Genomic DNA, 18213 nt, shown 5'->3' on the forward strand with positions numbered 1-18213 from the left:
GTTTCTTTTGATGTAAAGAACTCTCTCTTCCTCTCCTGTATCCACACACTTCATTCCTTTCTCCACCTCATCCTTCATTATACATTAGACCCCCAAATGCTTCATCCCTCATACTCCAGGCCTCTCTGTACTTCAACACATATCTCCAATCTCCTGTGAAAAATGTTCTCAATGACTTGTACCATGCCAAAATCAGCTTCTTTTTTTTATCTAAAAATTGCACTCGCTATATGAATATTTTTGAAGAAAGGACATCTGCCTTGTCTTTCTAGTATTTCCCTTTCATGGTAAACAATGAGTCTTACATACAGAAGCCCATAAAGCTATCAAAGACCATCTTTTCATACATATAGATCCAGCAGCCAATCATTCTCCAGAGACTAAAGTCCAGAGAAAAAAACAAAAACAAAAACGCCCGGAAAACTAAACAAGCTTCCTACCATAGGTCAAGGTATAGATTGCTTTCCCGGTGGTGTCTAAGGCAGTAAGACATGGGGCTTTGGGTTGGGTAGTCCCCCAGCGATGAAGAGCAGTCAAAAGTGACGGAGGCCAATTAGACACCACACCCATGGGTTCTCCTTTCAGTAGTGCCATCTCTGTTCCTTCAGCTTTTGGTTGGTTGGGGTCAGGTTGCTGGACTGCATAAGGAAACAGAACAATATAGTATGACAGTTCTTAAATACAGGAGTTCCAATTGCAATAATTATAATAAAATAATTTTTATTCTTCACAGATACCTTCTAGGAGCTCTTCAAAATCATCCACAAAGAACTCCCTGAGAGGTGGCCGTTTCGGCCTTTTTAGTGTATTGAGAAGCTGTTGAATTTTAGAAGACACTCTGCTGTTGACTGGCACACCTGCAAGAGATGAAACAAAAGGTTGGTCCACTGTGCACATCTCAGGTTGGCATGTCTACTCAAAGCATCTATTAATACTAACGCACCATCTGCGGTTTCTAATATGCTGCTGTTGAACCCTCGTGGCACACCACGAACAGATGCCACCTGTGGACGCTCATGATGAGAGTTTCCTAGGAGTCCAGTGGTCACGTCAGGTGGCGCAGAAACACTCTCTGGTTATCAGGATGAAGAACATGACATGGTACTGAACATAGTCTAAAACCTTATGAAGTCACCCAATGCTAAAACCCCCTAGTCTTGGTTACTGCCATGACACATTGAGGCTGATTTATTATATTACAAGATGTACAACAGAAAACTGCTAATGTTGGCTATAGCAATCATTTAAGAAATACTAACTTTTACTTGTATTTATTAATTTTAAAGTGTCCCAAGTTTATGAGAATAAATAAATCCATCATGATGGTTAAACCCCAAAAACGGCGATACAGCCTTGACATACAGCAAAAAGATAAATCAATGTCACTAACCTTCGTATAAAGTCAGATTCCTTACACTGTGCCATGACATGTACCAACTGCTAGTCTGACAATCCGCCATCAGCCTGGCGGGCAGAATTTTAATGCTAACCTGTACCATAACCCATCGGCAGCACATGCCCTGATACTAACCTATCTGGGCATGTGCCATGAGGTCTGCCAGCATGGTGGCAGCTGCGATGACAGGGCAGCTGTTGGGGACAGCAGGCTTGGCTCCTGGGTGGGATGAGGTGGAAGATGCTGATGATGAGGTGGAGGAGCCCTGGGTTACTCTGCTAATCCAGGGCTCTACGCTGGAATGACCTTGAAGCGGAGTGGATGCGATGCGTCCCTGACGAAGCAATGAGCCCTCATCCTCCGAAGCTGACGAGGTGTCTGTGAGTAAAATAATCATGACAGCTGAATAACAGTGCTTGTTGGATAATGGTTAAAACATCAAGGTTTAAATAAATCAACAACAGACAGTCCACTACAAAGGGAGAAACATTTACGGAATATGTGACAGACAAACTACATTAATAAAGCAATGCAACAGCATAACAGATGAAGACCTGACAAGTAACTATGGTCAGTCATATAAATAGGATATGAAAATATTTACCTGGTGGGGTGTACGTCTCTACAGAGGGTTGGACAACACCAGAGCGCCTTTTAGAGGGCATGGGCATTTTTCTCTCCTTGTATTTGGCCAAAGCTGCTTGCACTGCTTCTGTGTGAACATCTACAAGAGTAGATAAGGAGGTTTTAGGGAACATATTTAAAAACTTCATAAGGAGCCAAAGAGAAAGTGAAATATTGAACATTTGTTTTTACTAAGGTTAACATTAACCTACTGGAACAAAGATAACCTACTAAAAACATGAATGTAACAAGTATTAACCAACAAGTCCAGCAGATTTGGGGATTTGAGCCCATGGAGACTGCAGTGTTCCCTTCATGTAAACGATGGGAGTGACTTAATAAGGGATCCTTGGACTGGAGCTCACACAGGGGGTTTTCAAAGACTTGCCTGAATTGTTTAAAGATAACCATAATGTAGCAAGAGGTTGTAACCTTTAGCTGGATCGTTTTAGATTTTGGGCAATTTAAGGGCTGATTCACACAGACAATTTGTTGGCATTAAAACGTAGGGTATTAAAAGTAACGTTTTTAGGGATCTACTGCCGTCCCATGCAAGTGAATGGGAGTGTTTAGTACAAGCTTTTGCAGGCTTTCAGGAAAGCCTGGCAGTTGATCCCAGTGTGTTATCTCATCTCAAAAGCAAAATTCAGCTTCTAAAAGGCGTTTGAAAGCCAGCAAAAGCCACTGAAAGCCCATAAAAGCCCAGCTTTTCCCTATACTTCCTGCAAAAGCCACCAAAAGCCCAGAAAATGCAACACTCTCCTGAAAGCCATCAAAAGCCGTCAAAAGCCATTAAAAGCATAGCCGTTAAATGCTGACATTCTTGAAAAAAACAAACGGTGTTTAGACGAGACGCTGAGCAGAAGCTCAGCAGAAGCCAGTGTGAACCAGCCCTAAGATTGCAAGGCCTTGCTACCTAACAGTTTTCTTTATACTAATCAGACACGTTAACAGGATCACTTTGAACCTCCAATTATTTCCTGCCCAATGACACCTCAGTAAATCAGGCTCTGTGTTTTTTAAGTTTTCACTCACTTTTACATAATGACCTAATTCTACAACCCTCCAAACTGTGAGATCTTTCATGTAAGAACTAACCAGATCGAAATCGCTCATCCCTTGAACTGGTGGAACGAGACCTCTGCTGCTTGTTGGCGGTAGTTGTAATTTGTGATGATCCTAAGAGTTTGGCTTCTGTTTGTAAAGAAGGATCTACCCCTAAATGGAAAAAAAGCATTGTACATGTCAAAAATGTACAGAATGCAAGATGATCATCCATAATGCTGAAACGGCAAGATATTTTCAGCTCTATCCTGCGGTGTCCCATGCTTTTGTTATCCAGAAAAAAATGTAAAGCATACAAAAAAATTAAAATGGTAGAATAATTAATATACATATATAATAAATAAATGGTACCAGACCTACATCGATCCTGTGCCATTTACAAGGTCTATCCCAAATGTACTCACCTATGATAATGCATGGGGGGATTCTTGGGTGTGGGCTAAAAGGTTAGGCTCTTCAGTCAAACACACTACTAAAATCATTGTGTGGTACCTCCAATTTCTGACTACATTGTAAAAGCTTGTGACAAATTATAGGCAGGTCAGCTGTGAATATTTATATCTAGAGTACATTAGATTAAATCACCTGCATCTTATAAAATTTCACTCGCTCAGAAAATCCCCAGTTTCTTCCACATAATTATTTGCCATACAGAGAATGCAGCAGGAGTGATGCCTCTCTTAAAGCTAAATTTGAAGAACTAAACAAATGTAATTTTCCAATTCTTCCTTCCTCACCTAAACATCCCATAAAGTGCAAGATATTTCCCTCTCCTCCCAGTAGACATGATGGCCACCGGCTGTTCCGTCACCCATCTACCCCCTCAGAAGAGTAAATCCTTGCATCTCAAATCAAATATGCTACCCCCATATGTGGGATACTGGATAGGGTTGAAAATTACCCTCCCAAAGAGAAAAGTCCTATGGGCGGAGGGTGTGGTCCAAACTGACTTTAATAATAATAATAATAATAATAATAATAATCCGAACATTTGTATAGCGCTTTTCTCCTGTCGGACTCAAAGCGCTCAAGAGCTGCAGCCACTGGGACGCGCTCAGGAGGCCACCCTGCAGTGTTAGGGAGTCTTGCCTTGAACTCCTTACTGAATAGGTACTTGACCTAGCCAGGATTCGAACCCTGGTCTCCCATGTCAAAGGCGGAACCCTTAACCAGTACACTATCCAGCCACTACACTTTAGCCTCGGAGTATGCTGGTCCAGCCAGAATAGAAGATCTTGGCACACACACACACACACACACACACACACACACACACACACACACACACACACTTTAACGATTCAGAAATTGATTCATAGAAGTCTACTTTAAAGTGTACCCGAGGTGACATGACATGATGAGATAGACTTGTATTTACAGTGCCAAGCATAGTAATACCTAGGCTATGTTCATTTTCTACCTGAAAGAGCATTAAGGAATGCAAGTGCCAGTTTCTATCCAGTTGGGACCTGGTTAGACTATAATCCACCCTGATAAAAGGTTACAGCCATAACATTTTTTCTTGGCAGGTAACAGCTTCTGAGTGCAAGGGATAGATACAAAATGGTCAATAGTACATATATTTTAAAGAGAACCCAAGGTGGCATATCGTAATCCTAATAGGACCCAGAGGCATGTCGTGTGCCCAATGACATTCCTCTGGGTCATTGTATCACTGCTGCCAGCCCCCCCTGCATTCTGCTGTCCCCCCTTAAAAGATCGCCAGGCTAGCGACAATCTGCTTGTCGCTAGCCTGCTTTATGTGAGGCTGTCGATCAGCCTCCTTCGCATTGCCCCCTCGATAAGATGCTCCCTGTGCCGCTCTCCACCTGTTAGCTTCCTCCAATAGGAAGCCGAGCCATGACCCAGGAAGTACTTCCTGGGTCATGGCTCGGCTTCCTATTGGAGGAAGCTAACAGAGGCAGAGAGCAGCGGTCGGAGCATCTTATTGAGGGGGCAATGCGGTGGAGGCTGATTGACCGCCTCACATAAGTAAAGCAGGCTAGCAACAAGCAGATTGTCGCTAGCCTGGCAATGTTTTAAGGAGGGACAGAAGAATGCAGGGGGGGGGGGGGGCTGGCAGCAGCGATACAATGACCCAGAGGAATGTCATTGGGCACACGACATGCCTCTGGGTCCTATTAGGATTACGATATGCCACCTCGGTTCTCTTTAAGCTTTGGGACACTTGAAAGACTGTGTCATTGAGCAGAGACAATAAAAGATTAAATCTAGTTTTTACATGTTTAAACATAAAATAAAACTGTGGGATATCTACAATAAAGTCATTTTTGGGAGTAGGAGGAAATATAGAATTGTTTATCTCATCAGTTTATTTTCACCTCAGGTTTCCTTTAAGAGAGTTGTAGTTGGAACATTGGGCTGAATTGTTGCTGAAATCCCAGAGAGAAGTAAAAAGCCTGCAAGTGAAACACCCACCAATCTCTACCCACAGATGTAATCAGAGTTCAGTATGGGTGGATCATGTACTCACAAAACAATAAGTCCAAATCAATTAATCTTAGTGGCATAAACAGGTTTTGAGCTGGATGATAAATATTACCAGAGCCAAAGTGAGCTGCTTCCCTAAAATCACTTGATTTTTCCATACTGAGAAGAGCAGGCTCTGCTTATCTGGCTGGGATTACATTAGGGAACGGGAGAAAGTTCTGCTTAGTTTGGCTCCAGTACACTAGGCCAGGGATTAGAGCCCAGCAGGAACAGCTCACTCAGCAAGTAAAACACACAGAATGGCCTGGAAAACAAAACTGAGCAGTACTGTAGACACATCCTAGATCCACTCTGAACCATTTTGTGGGTTAAGCAAAAAGATGTAGGATCCCTACCTCATAACATAACCAAATATGCTCAGTGTATGTTATAACACACTCAGATAAAAAGGGCCAACTAGAATAAGAATTTATAATAGTCCTTTACTACAAGGAGGCAGCCTATCAAAATCTTTCATATGTGTAAAAGAATATTCATCAACCAATGGTGTGATCATCCTTTACCTTCTATTCATACAAACCCACTACTTAATATCATTACGGAGCATACCATAGGCTGATAACGTAAGCTTTGGACACACCGCCGTGGGAGCAGCTGCAGACCTCCCTCAGTTCCTCCGCTAGTAATCAGCCGAGCACTTGCCGAAGGCATGGTTCTCCCCACTTAACCCGCCTGATATGATCTCCTTACTGCGCAGCTCTGTCACCCTCCCCCTGCATAGCAACAGAACACATCTGTAGCCTCTGCCCCTTACTGTTGATCAAGGGATTGAGTCCTGATCCCTCTCTGACGACCATTCTAGTATGTGTACGGGGCTTTAGAGATTTTGCTCCATAATAAAATGGTATTGGTGAAGAAATAATCAACTTACACTATTTGTTATAGTTTCATTTCCTTTCTGAGTATTATAACAGAAGTGAATGCATAACAGTGCGTATGGGTATTCTATTACTAATACATGGGTTAGTTGGCAACATAAGCGTTAGGGACGGTTCACATGGGCTTCTGCCGGCGTCTCATTTAGCCAATGCTTAAAAGGGAAGGTCCAAAGTGTATAAAAATCAAAAATCTACTTACCTGGGGCTTCCTCCAGCCCCTGGCAGCAGTCCTATGCCCTTGCCGCAGCTTTGGTGGCTCCTGGTCCCCTCTGGTGCAGATGCCGACCTCGCCAGGTCAGCATCTTACTGCGCTCCAGTGTGCGGCTCATGGATTTGCACTGACATCATCCGGGCAGTACTGCGCAGGCTCAGGACCACTGCACATGCGCAGTACAGTCTGGATGACATCAGTGCGACTCCGTGAGCTGCACGCTGGAGCGCAGTAGACATCTTGCACCGGAGGGCACCCTGGGCCACTAGCAGGGAGCGGAGCAGCGGCGATGGCACAGGACGGCTGCAAGGGGCTGGAGGAAGTACCATGTAAGTAGATTTTTTTTTTTTTTTAAACACCTCCGGCCTTCCCTTTAACGCTTTTCTGCAACCAAGCAGAAAAGCATTTGTTATTGGCCCCCATCACTCTGTCAAGTTTTGAGACCCATGGGGGGGGGGGGGGGGGCGCAGAACCAGTCAACGCAACCACCATGGGACACCACATGCAGCATCTGGAAAATTTTGATAGACCATGACATCCACACAATTCCTGGCAACAATCATAAATGCATTGAGATGAACACCCCCATTCATCTCAATGTGGGTGTCTGTTGATCCCGGCAGTAAATGATGTCCCCCGAACGCCGGCAGTTGCCCGTGTGAAAAGGCCCTAAATTGTCCTGAGCACCACGCAAAAGTAAAGAAAACCTGAAGTGTGGAGGAGGGTGCACCTGCATTTTTGCCTTAAAATGTTGAATTCCCCATCTGTCATGCGGACTTTTTAGCATCAGTTCTTTGAGGCAAACTTGCAGCCAGCAAAGAACCCTAAAGAGCCCCTGACTTTCATAGTTCTTTTTGGTCAGTTAAAAAGCTATAAAAAAGTGATTCTGCCAGGCAAGTAATATTTTAAAGATGAATTCAATAATGGTGTAGTCAATACGCCTCTCACTTCAAGTTTCCTTTAAGCCTAGAAAGCTGCACAAACCTGTTATTTTTACTGTTAAGAGTCTCTACTATACATGCACTCTTGTTCACAGAGAATCACAACACCCATCGCTGTACTGAACTCATTGATGATTTTTAAGAGCTTACCTTGAATGAGTGGGATGTAACGAGCCAGAAGCTTAGCCCTCTTCTTCTCATAACCTTTCTGAGTGATGTCTCCTGAAAAGTCAAAATACACTTTTAAAGTAACACTATTGATTAACATGTTTTTATACATTTGAGATGAGAGATGTTTGGGAAGTGCTGCTAAGTACTACTGTATACGTTTGAATTCCTATCTCTTTGTTTACTGTTATCTAATTCCTTTCACACTTTTCTGAAGGCAATTCTGATGGCAGACTGAGCCATGAGGGGAGAGGGGAATTCCCTCAAGGTGCACCTGTTAACTCTGTGTGTGTATAGAGAGCTCAGTCAGAGACCGGCAGAGCTTTCTCTCACAGGTAGCAGAGGAAATGTATCTAATGTGCAACATAAATATTTGTAATTGTGTGTGTGAAACATGACACCTGACAGGCTTTTAATGTAACTCTGCTTCAATATTACACTGTTCTTAGCATGTCAGACTGCAGAGATTCACCTATGCAAATGAGACATTCCAAACGTAGCTAAAATCTACACAAAATGAATTACAGCTTTTACCTCTGATATTTAACATGAAAAGTAGGAAAAGGTTTACACAGCTACTTAGATATTTTTTGTACATTGTCATTTTAGAACACTTGGTTTAATAGAGTTCCATTAAACTACTCCACCCCCCCCCCCCCATACACAATACAAGCTGGGCTATGTTCAAGTATGCAGAGCTGTCTGTCAATAGAGTGAATGTCCTTAGAGTAACTAAAACAAGCATGTAAGCCATACCTAAAGATGAATGAACATTGCTGATCGTAGCAGTTTTAGGGATGACTGCTGTACAGTCACACTGCTTAGTCTTTTATGGTACAGGAAGGGGGAGAACAAGCTAATATCACTTACAAGGTTAAGACAATCCTTTATATTGTAAGCTCACAAGGGCAGTGCTCTCACCTTCTTGTGTCTTGGAATTTGTTAAACATTTATTCATTTAGTCACTGTAGCTACCAATTCTGTATTTTGTACCAACTCAGTATTTTGTATATGGGTATTGGTGTATACCATTGTCTGTATTACTTTGTATCCATGTCAGTTTCTTACTTTGTACAGCACCACGGAAAATGTTGGCACTTTATAAATCAATAACAATAATAAAACTAACATTCTCATTTGTCATCAAGTGATCTATCATAATGGTTCGCTAAACCATGTCTTGAGAGCTCTTCAGACACTAGATTTTCACACAAGGTGGTCATGAACATTGGTCTTCAGTGACACTTGAAAATTTAGCATCTGTAAGTACTGGTAGATTTATTATGTCCAAGGATATTTAATTAGCCTGTAGCTGCTGCTCATGCTCAGACTGCATAATTACACTGTTCAGACTGCAAAGAGGAAGGCACAGACTACGTCCCTCTTAGAAGATTGCAGTCTGTAGCACAGGCAGCCTGTGGTACACAATGGGACAGTGCCTGGGCTCCTACCCATGTACTGTACTTTAAAAATGATTTAATTGATATCAGCTTAACAAAACTGGCAAGTGCTGGGAGTCTAGTGAACATCTCTTACTCCCCAAAATGGAGATTGCCTGACCCCATCTACTTCCCCCCTCTACTGCTAAGAAATTAACTAATTGTTGCCTGTGCTGCATTCTCAGCAGAATCATCATCTTCCTGACCAATTTCATTGGTCAATGTGTAATATTTAACCCTTCCCACACATTCTCTAAATGTCTTTATAAAAAAAAAAAAAAAAAAAAACATACGTACCCCTCAAAATATTGCCCTGCCTGCAAACAATATATAAATACATTTTCATTACTCTTTAAAAAAAAAAAAAAAAACATTCGGCATAAACATAGATAGCGGTCATCATCTAAAGTGGCTCTCTGACATACCACAGGGTCAGTTCCTTTGGAACTGCGCTAGGATGTCAGATTTGAAGAGGAAGCCAATAAGATGCAAGCAAGATTTGAAGAAAAGTGTAACTCCTCTACTAACATTGCCAGTGCCAGGGATCTTACCAAGTGCACTATGAGAGAACACGTACTGGAAGAAAAGTCACAGGATGATAGTAAATTTGATGAGTATCCAAAGATGATCCAAAATTACTCCTCACAGGCTATGAAATTGAAGAAGATTGTAGGTAAACACTGGGAAGTACTGAAAGAGGATTGCCTACTAACCACTATACCACCAGAGAATCCAGGAATCCTATTAAAAAAAACTAAGAATATAGGCAGCATTATAGCACCGACTGCTAAAAGCAGTTCAGGGTATTTTAAGAATGGTGGTTTTTGTAGGATGTGTAGGGAAATTGGTATGACAATTGGATGGATGAGTGAGATCACATCCACTGCTGATAAAAGTTGATGTTATGAATTGCAACACTAAGGGTGTCATTTATGTCATTATATGCCCCTGTTACAAGCAGTATGTGGGCAGGAAAAAGCGCCCCCTCAAAGAGCGATTAGGTGAACACTGTACCAATATACTGAAGGGAAATAAAAAACATCCACTTTCGGAACACTACAAACCGCAGCACAATTGTTCACTAAGGGGAACTAGATTCTGCCTGATCGAGATAGTGAAGAAAACATGGAGAGGAGGTGACTATATACTTGAAATGTCTAGGCACGAGACCTACTGGATTTACAATCACAATACTCTTGTCCCGCTGGGATTGAATAAAGATCTAGAGCTATTTGCCTTTGAATAATACAGTGTGACATCACAGTCCCTTTAAAAGAAGGAACCCTCCAACCCACAGCCAGCTTTGAGAAAAAGAGGCGGCCCATCCGAAACGTGTCAGCTATTGGCTAACCTTCCATGGCCTCACGAGCATCATCGAGGAAGGAGGTGTGTCGCACTCACACGCTGGAGTGCATCAGAGATCCGGGATCATCGCGGGCTACGTATTCTATTGACGCGCCGCACCATCCCTGCCGGAGCCGGGCCAGTCTGCCCGACACTGCTGCCAACATCATCTTGCCAGTACGTCTTAGTCTCTCCTGTTTAGTCGCTGGCCGGGACTGACAGGATCGAGCGGCTCCGGTATCTGTCATCTGATCTCCCTAAGGACTGAGTGCTGGGCATACACGGGTCGTTTTTTTTTTATCAACCGAGCCGCTGATGGCTCGATTGATCATTTCCGACAGGTCCGATCACCACATGGATCGATTCCCCGCTCGATACCCGAACGGGAATCGATCCGGGCAGCCGCAGGGACGAGCGGGCATCAAGCCGCTGGCTCCATACACGGTACAAAAACGTGCCGTGTATTCCCTGCATTACATTCTGATTTATGTGGAAATCTACCAAGCACCTGTGAACATGTGACTGATCACTCTGTGGATGGGCGGAAATAGCCGATCTCTGTCGGGTCTGCTCTACTAAGCAGGCGCAGGAGACTTGCACCTGCGCAGTAGAGATCCCGACAGCGATCGGCTATTTCTGCCTATCTCCAAGCGGAGAGCAGATACTGCGCCTGCGCTGGAGCTGGGAAGGTAAATATTTACATCCCCGCCATTCCAGGAGCATTTTCGCCGCCGCCGCGGGACACAGGAGGACGGGGGAAGCCTCGATAGGATCCAGAGGATTCCCCCACCCGAGGTGAGTACCCCCCAGGGTAGCTTTTCTTCGTTACAGGTTTTCTTTAAGAGGAAATACATATGGCAGCCTCCATAAACGTATTGCTTTGGGTTCCCTTTAAATTATGAACAAAATTTGAATTTATAGAATGACATTAAAAATTACAACACATGACAAAATTGGGAGCGGTTTTAGTTACCCATACAATACTAGTGCTGAATGGACATACATGGACCACTCACTGGATAATAGCAGTATTAAAACAGCTTAGCCAGGTGACATTTGCATAGGATGAAGAAACCAACAGACACAGCATCAGCCCCTAATGAACAGCTATCAGACAGATATGTCTATGTACACCTAATAAACAGAACTGTGATTAGTTCAGCTTACAATGACAGCAAGGAAATCCCATCAGCACGCCATAAGGTCATATCAGGCAGTGTGACATTAACTGTAAACAGCAGAAATCTTCTAGCCACAGACCAGCCCAATGGGAGGCAAATTTAATGCACTGAAAATCTCTTTATTACCAGGCAGCTTATCGCCTGATACTCTGCATAAGGGTGAACACTCAAAGTAAACCCTGTAATAGGATTCTAGGAGGATGCTTCCAACTGGAGATAAGCAGCTGTGTCTGAACAGAGTCCCATGGATAGAAAGGACAAGCTTCAAACTTTCTGTAAGAACACTGCCATAGGATTTGTTTAAAGCCTGTGCCAGTGCAAACATACGCCTGTCAGCAAAACAGGCTGGCTCCCAAACTGCACTGTGCCAAAACACATATGAAAACACTAAAACAAGTGCATTAAGCCATATGGAGCAGCCCCTTCTAGCATACACTCTCTGAAGAATACACTCTGGGCAAATCTTTGCTACTGGCATTACATTAATAGACCAGCTTACAGTTACAAAACCAAACAGGCATATGCTATTTGTACTGCACTGAAACAGCTATCTAGACCTCACTGCTGCTAAATGCATTCCTAATTCAGAGAACATGTTTTATTAATCAGAAAGTAAAAGCTAAACAACACACATCACACAAGCCATTGCACACACCAGTCTTCATGTACAGTGAAAAGCTAACTGCACTGATGAACTTCAGCACATGTAGGTATTCAGTGGCTTGCAGCGCTGTACAAAGAAATACCAGCTTTTTTCCCTCTTTTACAGCCTGTCAGCAACGATCGCACCTGGCAGGCTGAACACAGAGCTCCACTCCATGTCTCGGCATGAAACAATTGCACATGAGTGCTAGTGTTCCCTGCTAATCTCCGCCCCCAGGACTTGCCGCCAAACGGCATTAGGCAGTCCTGGGGGTGCCACTCTGCAGCCGCCGATCGGCACTAGGCGGTCGCAGAGTGGTTAAACTTAATCCGAACCCCCACACAGACATACACGCATGGGGTTTAAAAGGAACCTGAGGTGTGAGACCTATGGAGGCCGCCATATTTATTTCCTGTTAAACAATACCAGTTGCCTGGCCGTCCTGCTGAAGTCACACACCTGAAACAAGCATGCAGCTAATCTTGTCAGATTATGATTTACAGTATTAGAGGCAGCAAGACAATGTGCATTATTTAAAAGGAAATAAACCTATCAGCCTCCGTATCCCTCTCACTTTGGGTTTCCTTTAAGTAATCAGAGTGCTAAAGTTTCTGCAGCTAAACGTTGTACTCCGTAGGAGGAACTGCTGCAGTTTGGATGACAGTAGGTTGCTGTTCTGAGTACAAAAGCAGAGGCACAGAATGTCTCGCAGAAGACTGCAAGCTGTAGTACAACAGGTGGCCTTTGACTGGGCTCCTGATTAGAAACCGTGATTTATTCACCATCAACTAGTCAATGATCTTTTAAAAAAGCTCTGGAACTACATAGATCTTGGAAAATGGGCTGGTTCACACTGGGGGCAATTGGGCTGCGCTTGCCGATCGCTAGCGATTGGCAAAGCGCAAGCGCTAGGAGGGTGTTCTCACAGCAGCGGTTTCATTTTCTGAAAATTGAAATCTTGCTGCATTCGGCTTAAGGAAATGTAAATTCCATTAAAAATTGCATTGCAAAATCGCAGTCACTAAGCGCTTAGCGATTGTAATCACATTTTGTAGTGTGAACCGAGCCTTTCACTTACCAGAACCCCTACACAAAACATATCCTTATAACAATAGAATCCTAGGGTGGGTCAAGTGGAAAGTACTTGGTCTCCATAACTCCCATTGTAACTGCTTTTCTGCCTTAGAGGAACAAGGCACAGTACCAAAAATGCAGTCAATACAAATGTAGCTATTCTTTTGGTTAATTGATACAAGCAGTATTAACTTGTCAACGCATTATCAGCTGATCTGGAATGATCACATTTGTCACATTTTTGAGAAAGTTATTGTGTAATTCACAGTAGATTCTTTTAAAATCTCAGCTATTTCCAGCGGACACACCTAGAGTGATCAGCGCTCCTATGGGAGGAATGTGGTTCTGTGATACAAGGAAACTGTGAGCGGATGAGGGGTGTGAGGGGAGAATCAAGTCCAGATACTAATGCATGACAGCAAGTCAGTGGGAGGGGCCTGCACATCAGCTGATGCTCGGCAGTGAAGAGGGGGAGAAAGATCTGAATAGGAAAATGCCACAGAGGGAAAGGGATCTGCTATACAAGATAGGGAGGATATGATACACAATAGTTAGAAAAACAAACAAAAATCTGATTAGACATGGACCAAAGTGCATGACAAAAAGACCATCCAATTGTTTCTGTAGAGGCCAACAGAAGTTGTGATCTGGATATGTGCAAAAACTCACTAATAAAACAGATATACAAGATTCACTTGATATTCAACATTGAAAAGCACAGTGGATTGCCTAAAATGAGACAATGGCCAGATTAGTGCATTGTAAAGAGGTGCAATTATCAATAGCAATATCTTTTAAAACCGTTTAGAAAAATCGGTACTTATCCGTTAGCCGGGCGCATCCTCTAGGTGGCGACAAAACTCCACCAGAGTTGCATCTTTCCCTACTATCCATGTCGGCCTGGAGGGGGAATAGTAATTAGCGCCACCTGCTGGATGCGCCCGGCTAACGGATAAGTACCGAAAAATCAAACCCATGTAGAGTGTTTCTAAATGTGCAAGTACATTACTTGATTAGCATCAACACACGGCAATTCAATCATAATGATAGAATCTGGCAAACTTATGCCGCAACATGGCCTCCCAATCGATCATTTCAATCGAGACTAACGATATGGCATGATGGAAAGATCTCACGCGAGTCTCCCCCCACCACATATGTGCCCATCCCGTTTTATAGTGAGTGTGGAAGCAGGTCACTGATCCGCCCCGCACCTCCTCTAGCATCTACTCTCCATCACCACCACCAGGGGCCCCTGAGACCCATCACGTGCATGAGATGGGGTCATGGGGTACAGATGCCTCCTGGCAATGGAGAGAAGACACTAGAAATAGGTGACCTGCTTTCACACTCACCACGCACACAGTACATGGGGGGGGGGGGGGGGGGGGCACACTACATGGGGACATGGGGGAATGGGGGCCTGGCAGGCGGAGACTCTATGGATCTTATGCTGAAGTCTATTTGAAATGGGTGTGCAGTGTGTGAGCAGATAACAGATCCCTCTCTGATCAGATTCAATCAGACAGACTGATCGTCTGAAGGCCACTGAGGAATGTATGCCCACCTTAGCTGTTTGCTACTAGTTATCACACAATATTCTTAGTCATTACAAATAAACTTGCCGCTTTGCAAAAGAACACAGTATAGCGTTTATTACATCAAAATAAACAGAAGTAACAAATGTAAAAAATATTATATATATATATATAATCTGAAGACAAATAAAAAAAGTACATAATAAAAATCTAAAAATATATTTTTTTTTAAAGGTGTATACAACCACGGAAGTATTTAACAGCACTCTGTGAATCTACTTATCGTCAGCCACAGCCTAATATTTTTGTTTTGTAAAATAAATATGAGATTATATAGACATGAGTAAATGCAAATCTGTGTATTTTATTATTTTCTTAAGATATTATTAAGACCAGGCTTTGATTTTCAAATATATGCTATTTGCCAAATCTCTCCTGGGAATTGACATTTGTTCTGAGGCAATATTGCGATGCTGCCTTTGTTAGTCTTTTGTCTACAAACAACCAATAATACAGCTAAGAAAATAAGCCCTGTATGTTTTTATAAAAGAAAGATCAGAAGACACATTTCAGCAGCAATGAAAATACGCCTTTACAACAAAGGATTCCAGGACAATAAAACTGCAACACTAAACACAGTTCACAACCTCACAACATAAACATAATACAGAGTTATATAAACCTTCCTTTTAACTGGTGGTTTACACCTATTGCCATTGCAATCAGAAAAGAAGAGACAGAATTATTTCTAATACCTGTAAATGCTCTAGGCATTAGGTTCTCTAAGGTCCCAAAGGCCAAATAAAATTGTCTATTTGTAATATCTAATATGAGCTATTGTTCAACAGCAAGTTGACGTGGACATGAATACGAGGCCCAAAGTTCTATACAGCTAGCAGATTACTGCACCCCTCCAGCACTCTGTATATGTGCTGTACTCACCTCCACTATCCTCAGAGAGCGTTGCACACCTAACTTCCTGTCAGTGGCATCTGTCTACACAGGTTCCTAACAATCCAAATGCACAAGAGAAAGTCAGAGCTCCACGACTGGTGAAGACATTCAGAACTAGTCCAAATCCAGTTTGATCAGCAGTGCTATACGGAATGCTGTCCTCATTGCACTGTTCGCATCCCTTTGTTCCTCTTTGAATAGAATAGCGAGGGAGAATCTCTCCACCCCATAGCTGAAGATTAACCCATCATTTGCATCACCCCTGGTCCCTACTCTCTCTGTCCCACAAGCACATAGAGACAGCAGGAAAACAGCTGCTCCCCCTAGATAAAGACAGATATCAGTCTTTCTAAAAAAAAAAAAAAAAAAAAAGGAATACACAGACTGTGCTATCAGCAGTCTGAAAACTAAAGTCATCAAAACCACTGATAGCGAGATATGGGCATTCACATAACAACAGGGTTTAAGTACAAGTATATCTACACTTCCACTGATGACTGTGACTGCAGCTAAGGTGGCTGTCTGTACACATTTCCTAGGGACATTTTATAGGCAGCAAAACCACATCAGTGACTTCTCTCAGGCACACAATGACTACAGCTATTGCTATCTATTCATCCACAGGCATCTCCTTTCATAGGAATAATAAGGCATTCCAAGAACACAGAATACCACTGCCATTCATGGGAAAGGGCAGAATCCATCCATTTGACCGGACGTTCAACCGGCCAAAAACACAAAGCACCAGCACTGTGCTCTGGACATCCAACCTCCCCCATATTGTGCCCAGAGGTGCCGAGTTGAACAAAAGCCCATAGTCATGAGTCAAAGGTCCAAACAACCGGTGGAAGGCTCTGCTGTGTATTTCCACATCCTACTTAACCAGTCACTGGCGCTCATAAAGAGCTGCTGACTCCTAGGCCTGACATGCTTTCCTTGCCTTAAGATTAATAGGGAACTTTATTAATCACCGCAGCATGCCTTCCTCAACATTTAATTAAGCAGAGGCAAATCTGGATAATAGCCGTAATGTAATTATGAGGAGGACTCTGGTCTACGCAGGGTATAGTATAATGGTAAGGACTTGAGATTACCTCAAACACTAATACTTATTTCCTTGTAATGGGAGAGAAGCTAATATGCAGTCTAAGCGTTGTCTTCCTAAAAAATGTGTCCATTACCCTGTCCAACAGAAATCCTTGCAGAGGGTAGTATAGAGGAAACTACTAATGCTTCATGGGATAATAGATCATTTTACACTTAGACAACTACTATATACCGAAGAGAAAAGAAACCGGCAAGTTCAGTTCCAAAAAGAGATATTTTAGTTGTAGATAGTGTGGAAAGGCGGTCTTGTCTGTCCACACTGATTGCACTTCAATGTGATTGTTTTACCAATGGCAAGGGCACCGTGATTAACATCGTAATCACGGTGCCCTGTATAGAGTGGTCCAACCCATATTTGGCCCAGTCACAATGCTGCAGTTTGCCTGCATTTGCAAGTGAGTTAAATGAATGGGAACGCATGAATATCACATGGCAAATGCAGTGCTATGCGACTTCCCTTTTGAAAAAACATCCTGTGGCTTTTTTTTCCAAGTCCGGAAACGCAAACCTGCCCACCAACCGCACCACAAAATCTTTGCAAAACACACGCTTGAAATTACATGAAAATTGTGGTTGCAGTGCACCACAATTGTGGTTTTCGGTGTGGAAGAGCCATTAGTACCTTTTACTGGATTTTTACTGCTGTCTTGTGTGCCCAACTAAGTTTTATAATTTCCTGTCCATTCCGAGTGACACGAACAGTAAAATGTAAAACATTTTTAGTAGCCTGGGGAACAGTTTCCCTGACTTATGTTTATTGATCTTCATTTTCTGATCTTGAAGACCATCTGTTTTCATATTAAAGCCACAAATTTCCATAGAGGTCTCAGCGACAGGAAGTGAGAGGGAGGTCTCTCTAATGGGGAGAGAAGAAAAGCCGCACAATTGTATAATCCTCTTCCAAATTACTCAAATCTAGAATAAAATAAAAATGTTTTTTGTTATTGGGCTTCCAATCCTTAGTTCAGCAATTATAAAATATTTGTAAAAAATATTTAGTTTTTCAATATAAAAATGTAAACGTTGCTGCTACCTGCTTACAGTGGCTAGTTTCTCTCAGATTTCAAAGTGGTCAGCTGTTGTAGGAATCTTTGGGTCACATATGAAAACTCTGAAACCACTTGGTTTCATGAGACACT

At 42.7% G+C, this 18213-nt stretch overlaps 2 protein-coding genes across 7 annotated transcripts in view; one reads left to right on the forward strand and one right to left on the reverse strand.

The window, feature by feature from the left end:
* Positions 1-18213, forward strand: part of PRMT2 (protein arginine methyltransferase 2) — a 486423-nt gene that overhangs the window by 126346 nt on the left and 341864 nt on the right. The gene's annotated exons all lie outside the window — the stretch shown is intronic.
* The window catches only part of DIP2A (disco interacting protein 2 homolog A), a 160416-nt gene that overhangs the window by 64153 nt on the left and 78050 nt on the right, over positions 1-18213 (reverse strand). For 4 of the 6 annotated variants that reach the window (XM_068245310.1, XM_068245308.1, XM_068245307.1 and 1 more), the window contains exons 2-8: positions 7777-7848; positions 3119-3238; positions 2001-2120; positions 1532-1774; positions 944-1072; positions 738-857; positions 441-638 (exon numbers count right to left, since the gene is read on the reverse strand). In XM_068245310.1, the coding sequence (XP_068101411.1) occupies positions 441-638; positions 738-857; positions 944-1072; positions 1532-1774; positions 2001-2120; positions 3119-3238; positions 7777-7848 (1002 nt within the window). Of the gene's footprint in view, positions 1-440; positions 639-737; positions 858-943; positions 1073-1531; positions 1775-2000; positions 2121-3118; positions 3239-7776; positions 7849-15955; positions 16141-18213 lie in introns of those variants that run through there. The other 2 variants (XM_068245311.1, XM_068245309.1) reach the window with 2 other exon arrangements.

Source organism: Hyperolius riggenbachi, chromosome 7 (genome assembly GCF_040937935.1).
Source record: "Hyperolius riggenbachi isolate aHypRig1 chromosome 7, aHypRig1.pri, whole genome shotgun sequence".
In the NCBI taxonomy this organism is placed as follows: Eukaryota; Metazoa; Chordata; class Amphibia; order Anura; family Hyperoliidae; genus Hyperolius; species Hyperolius riggenbachi.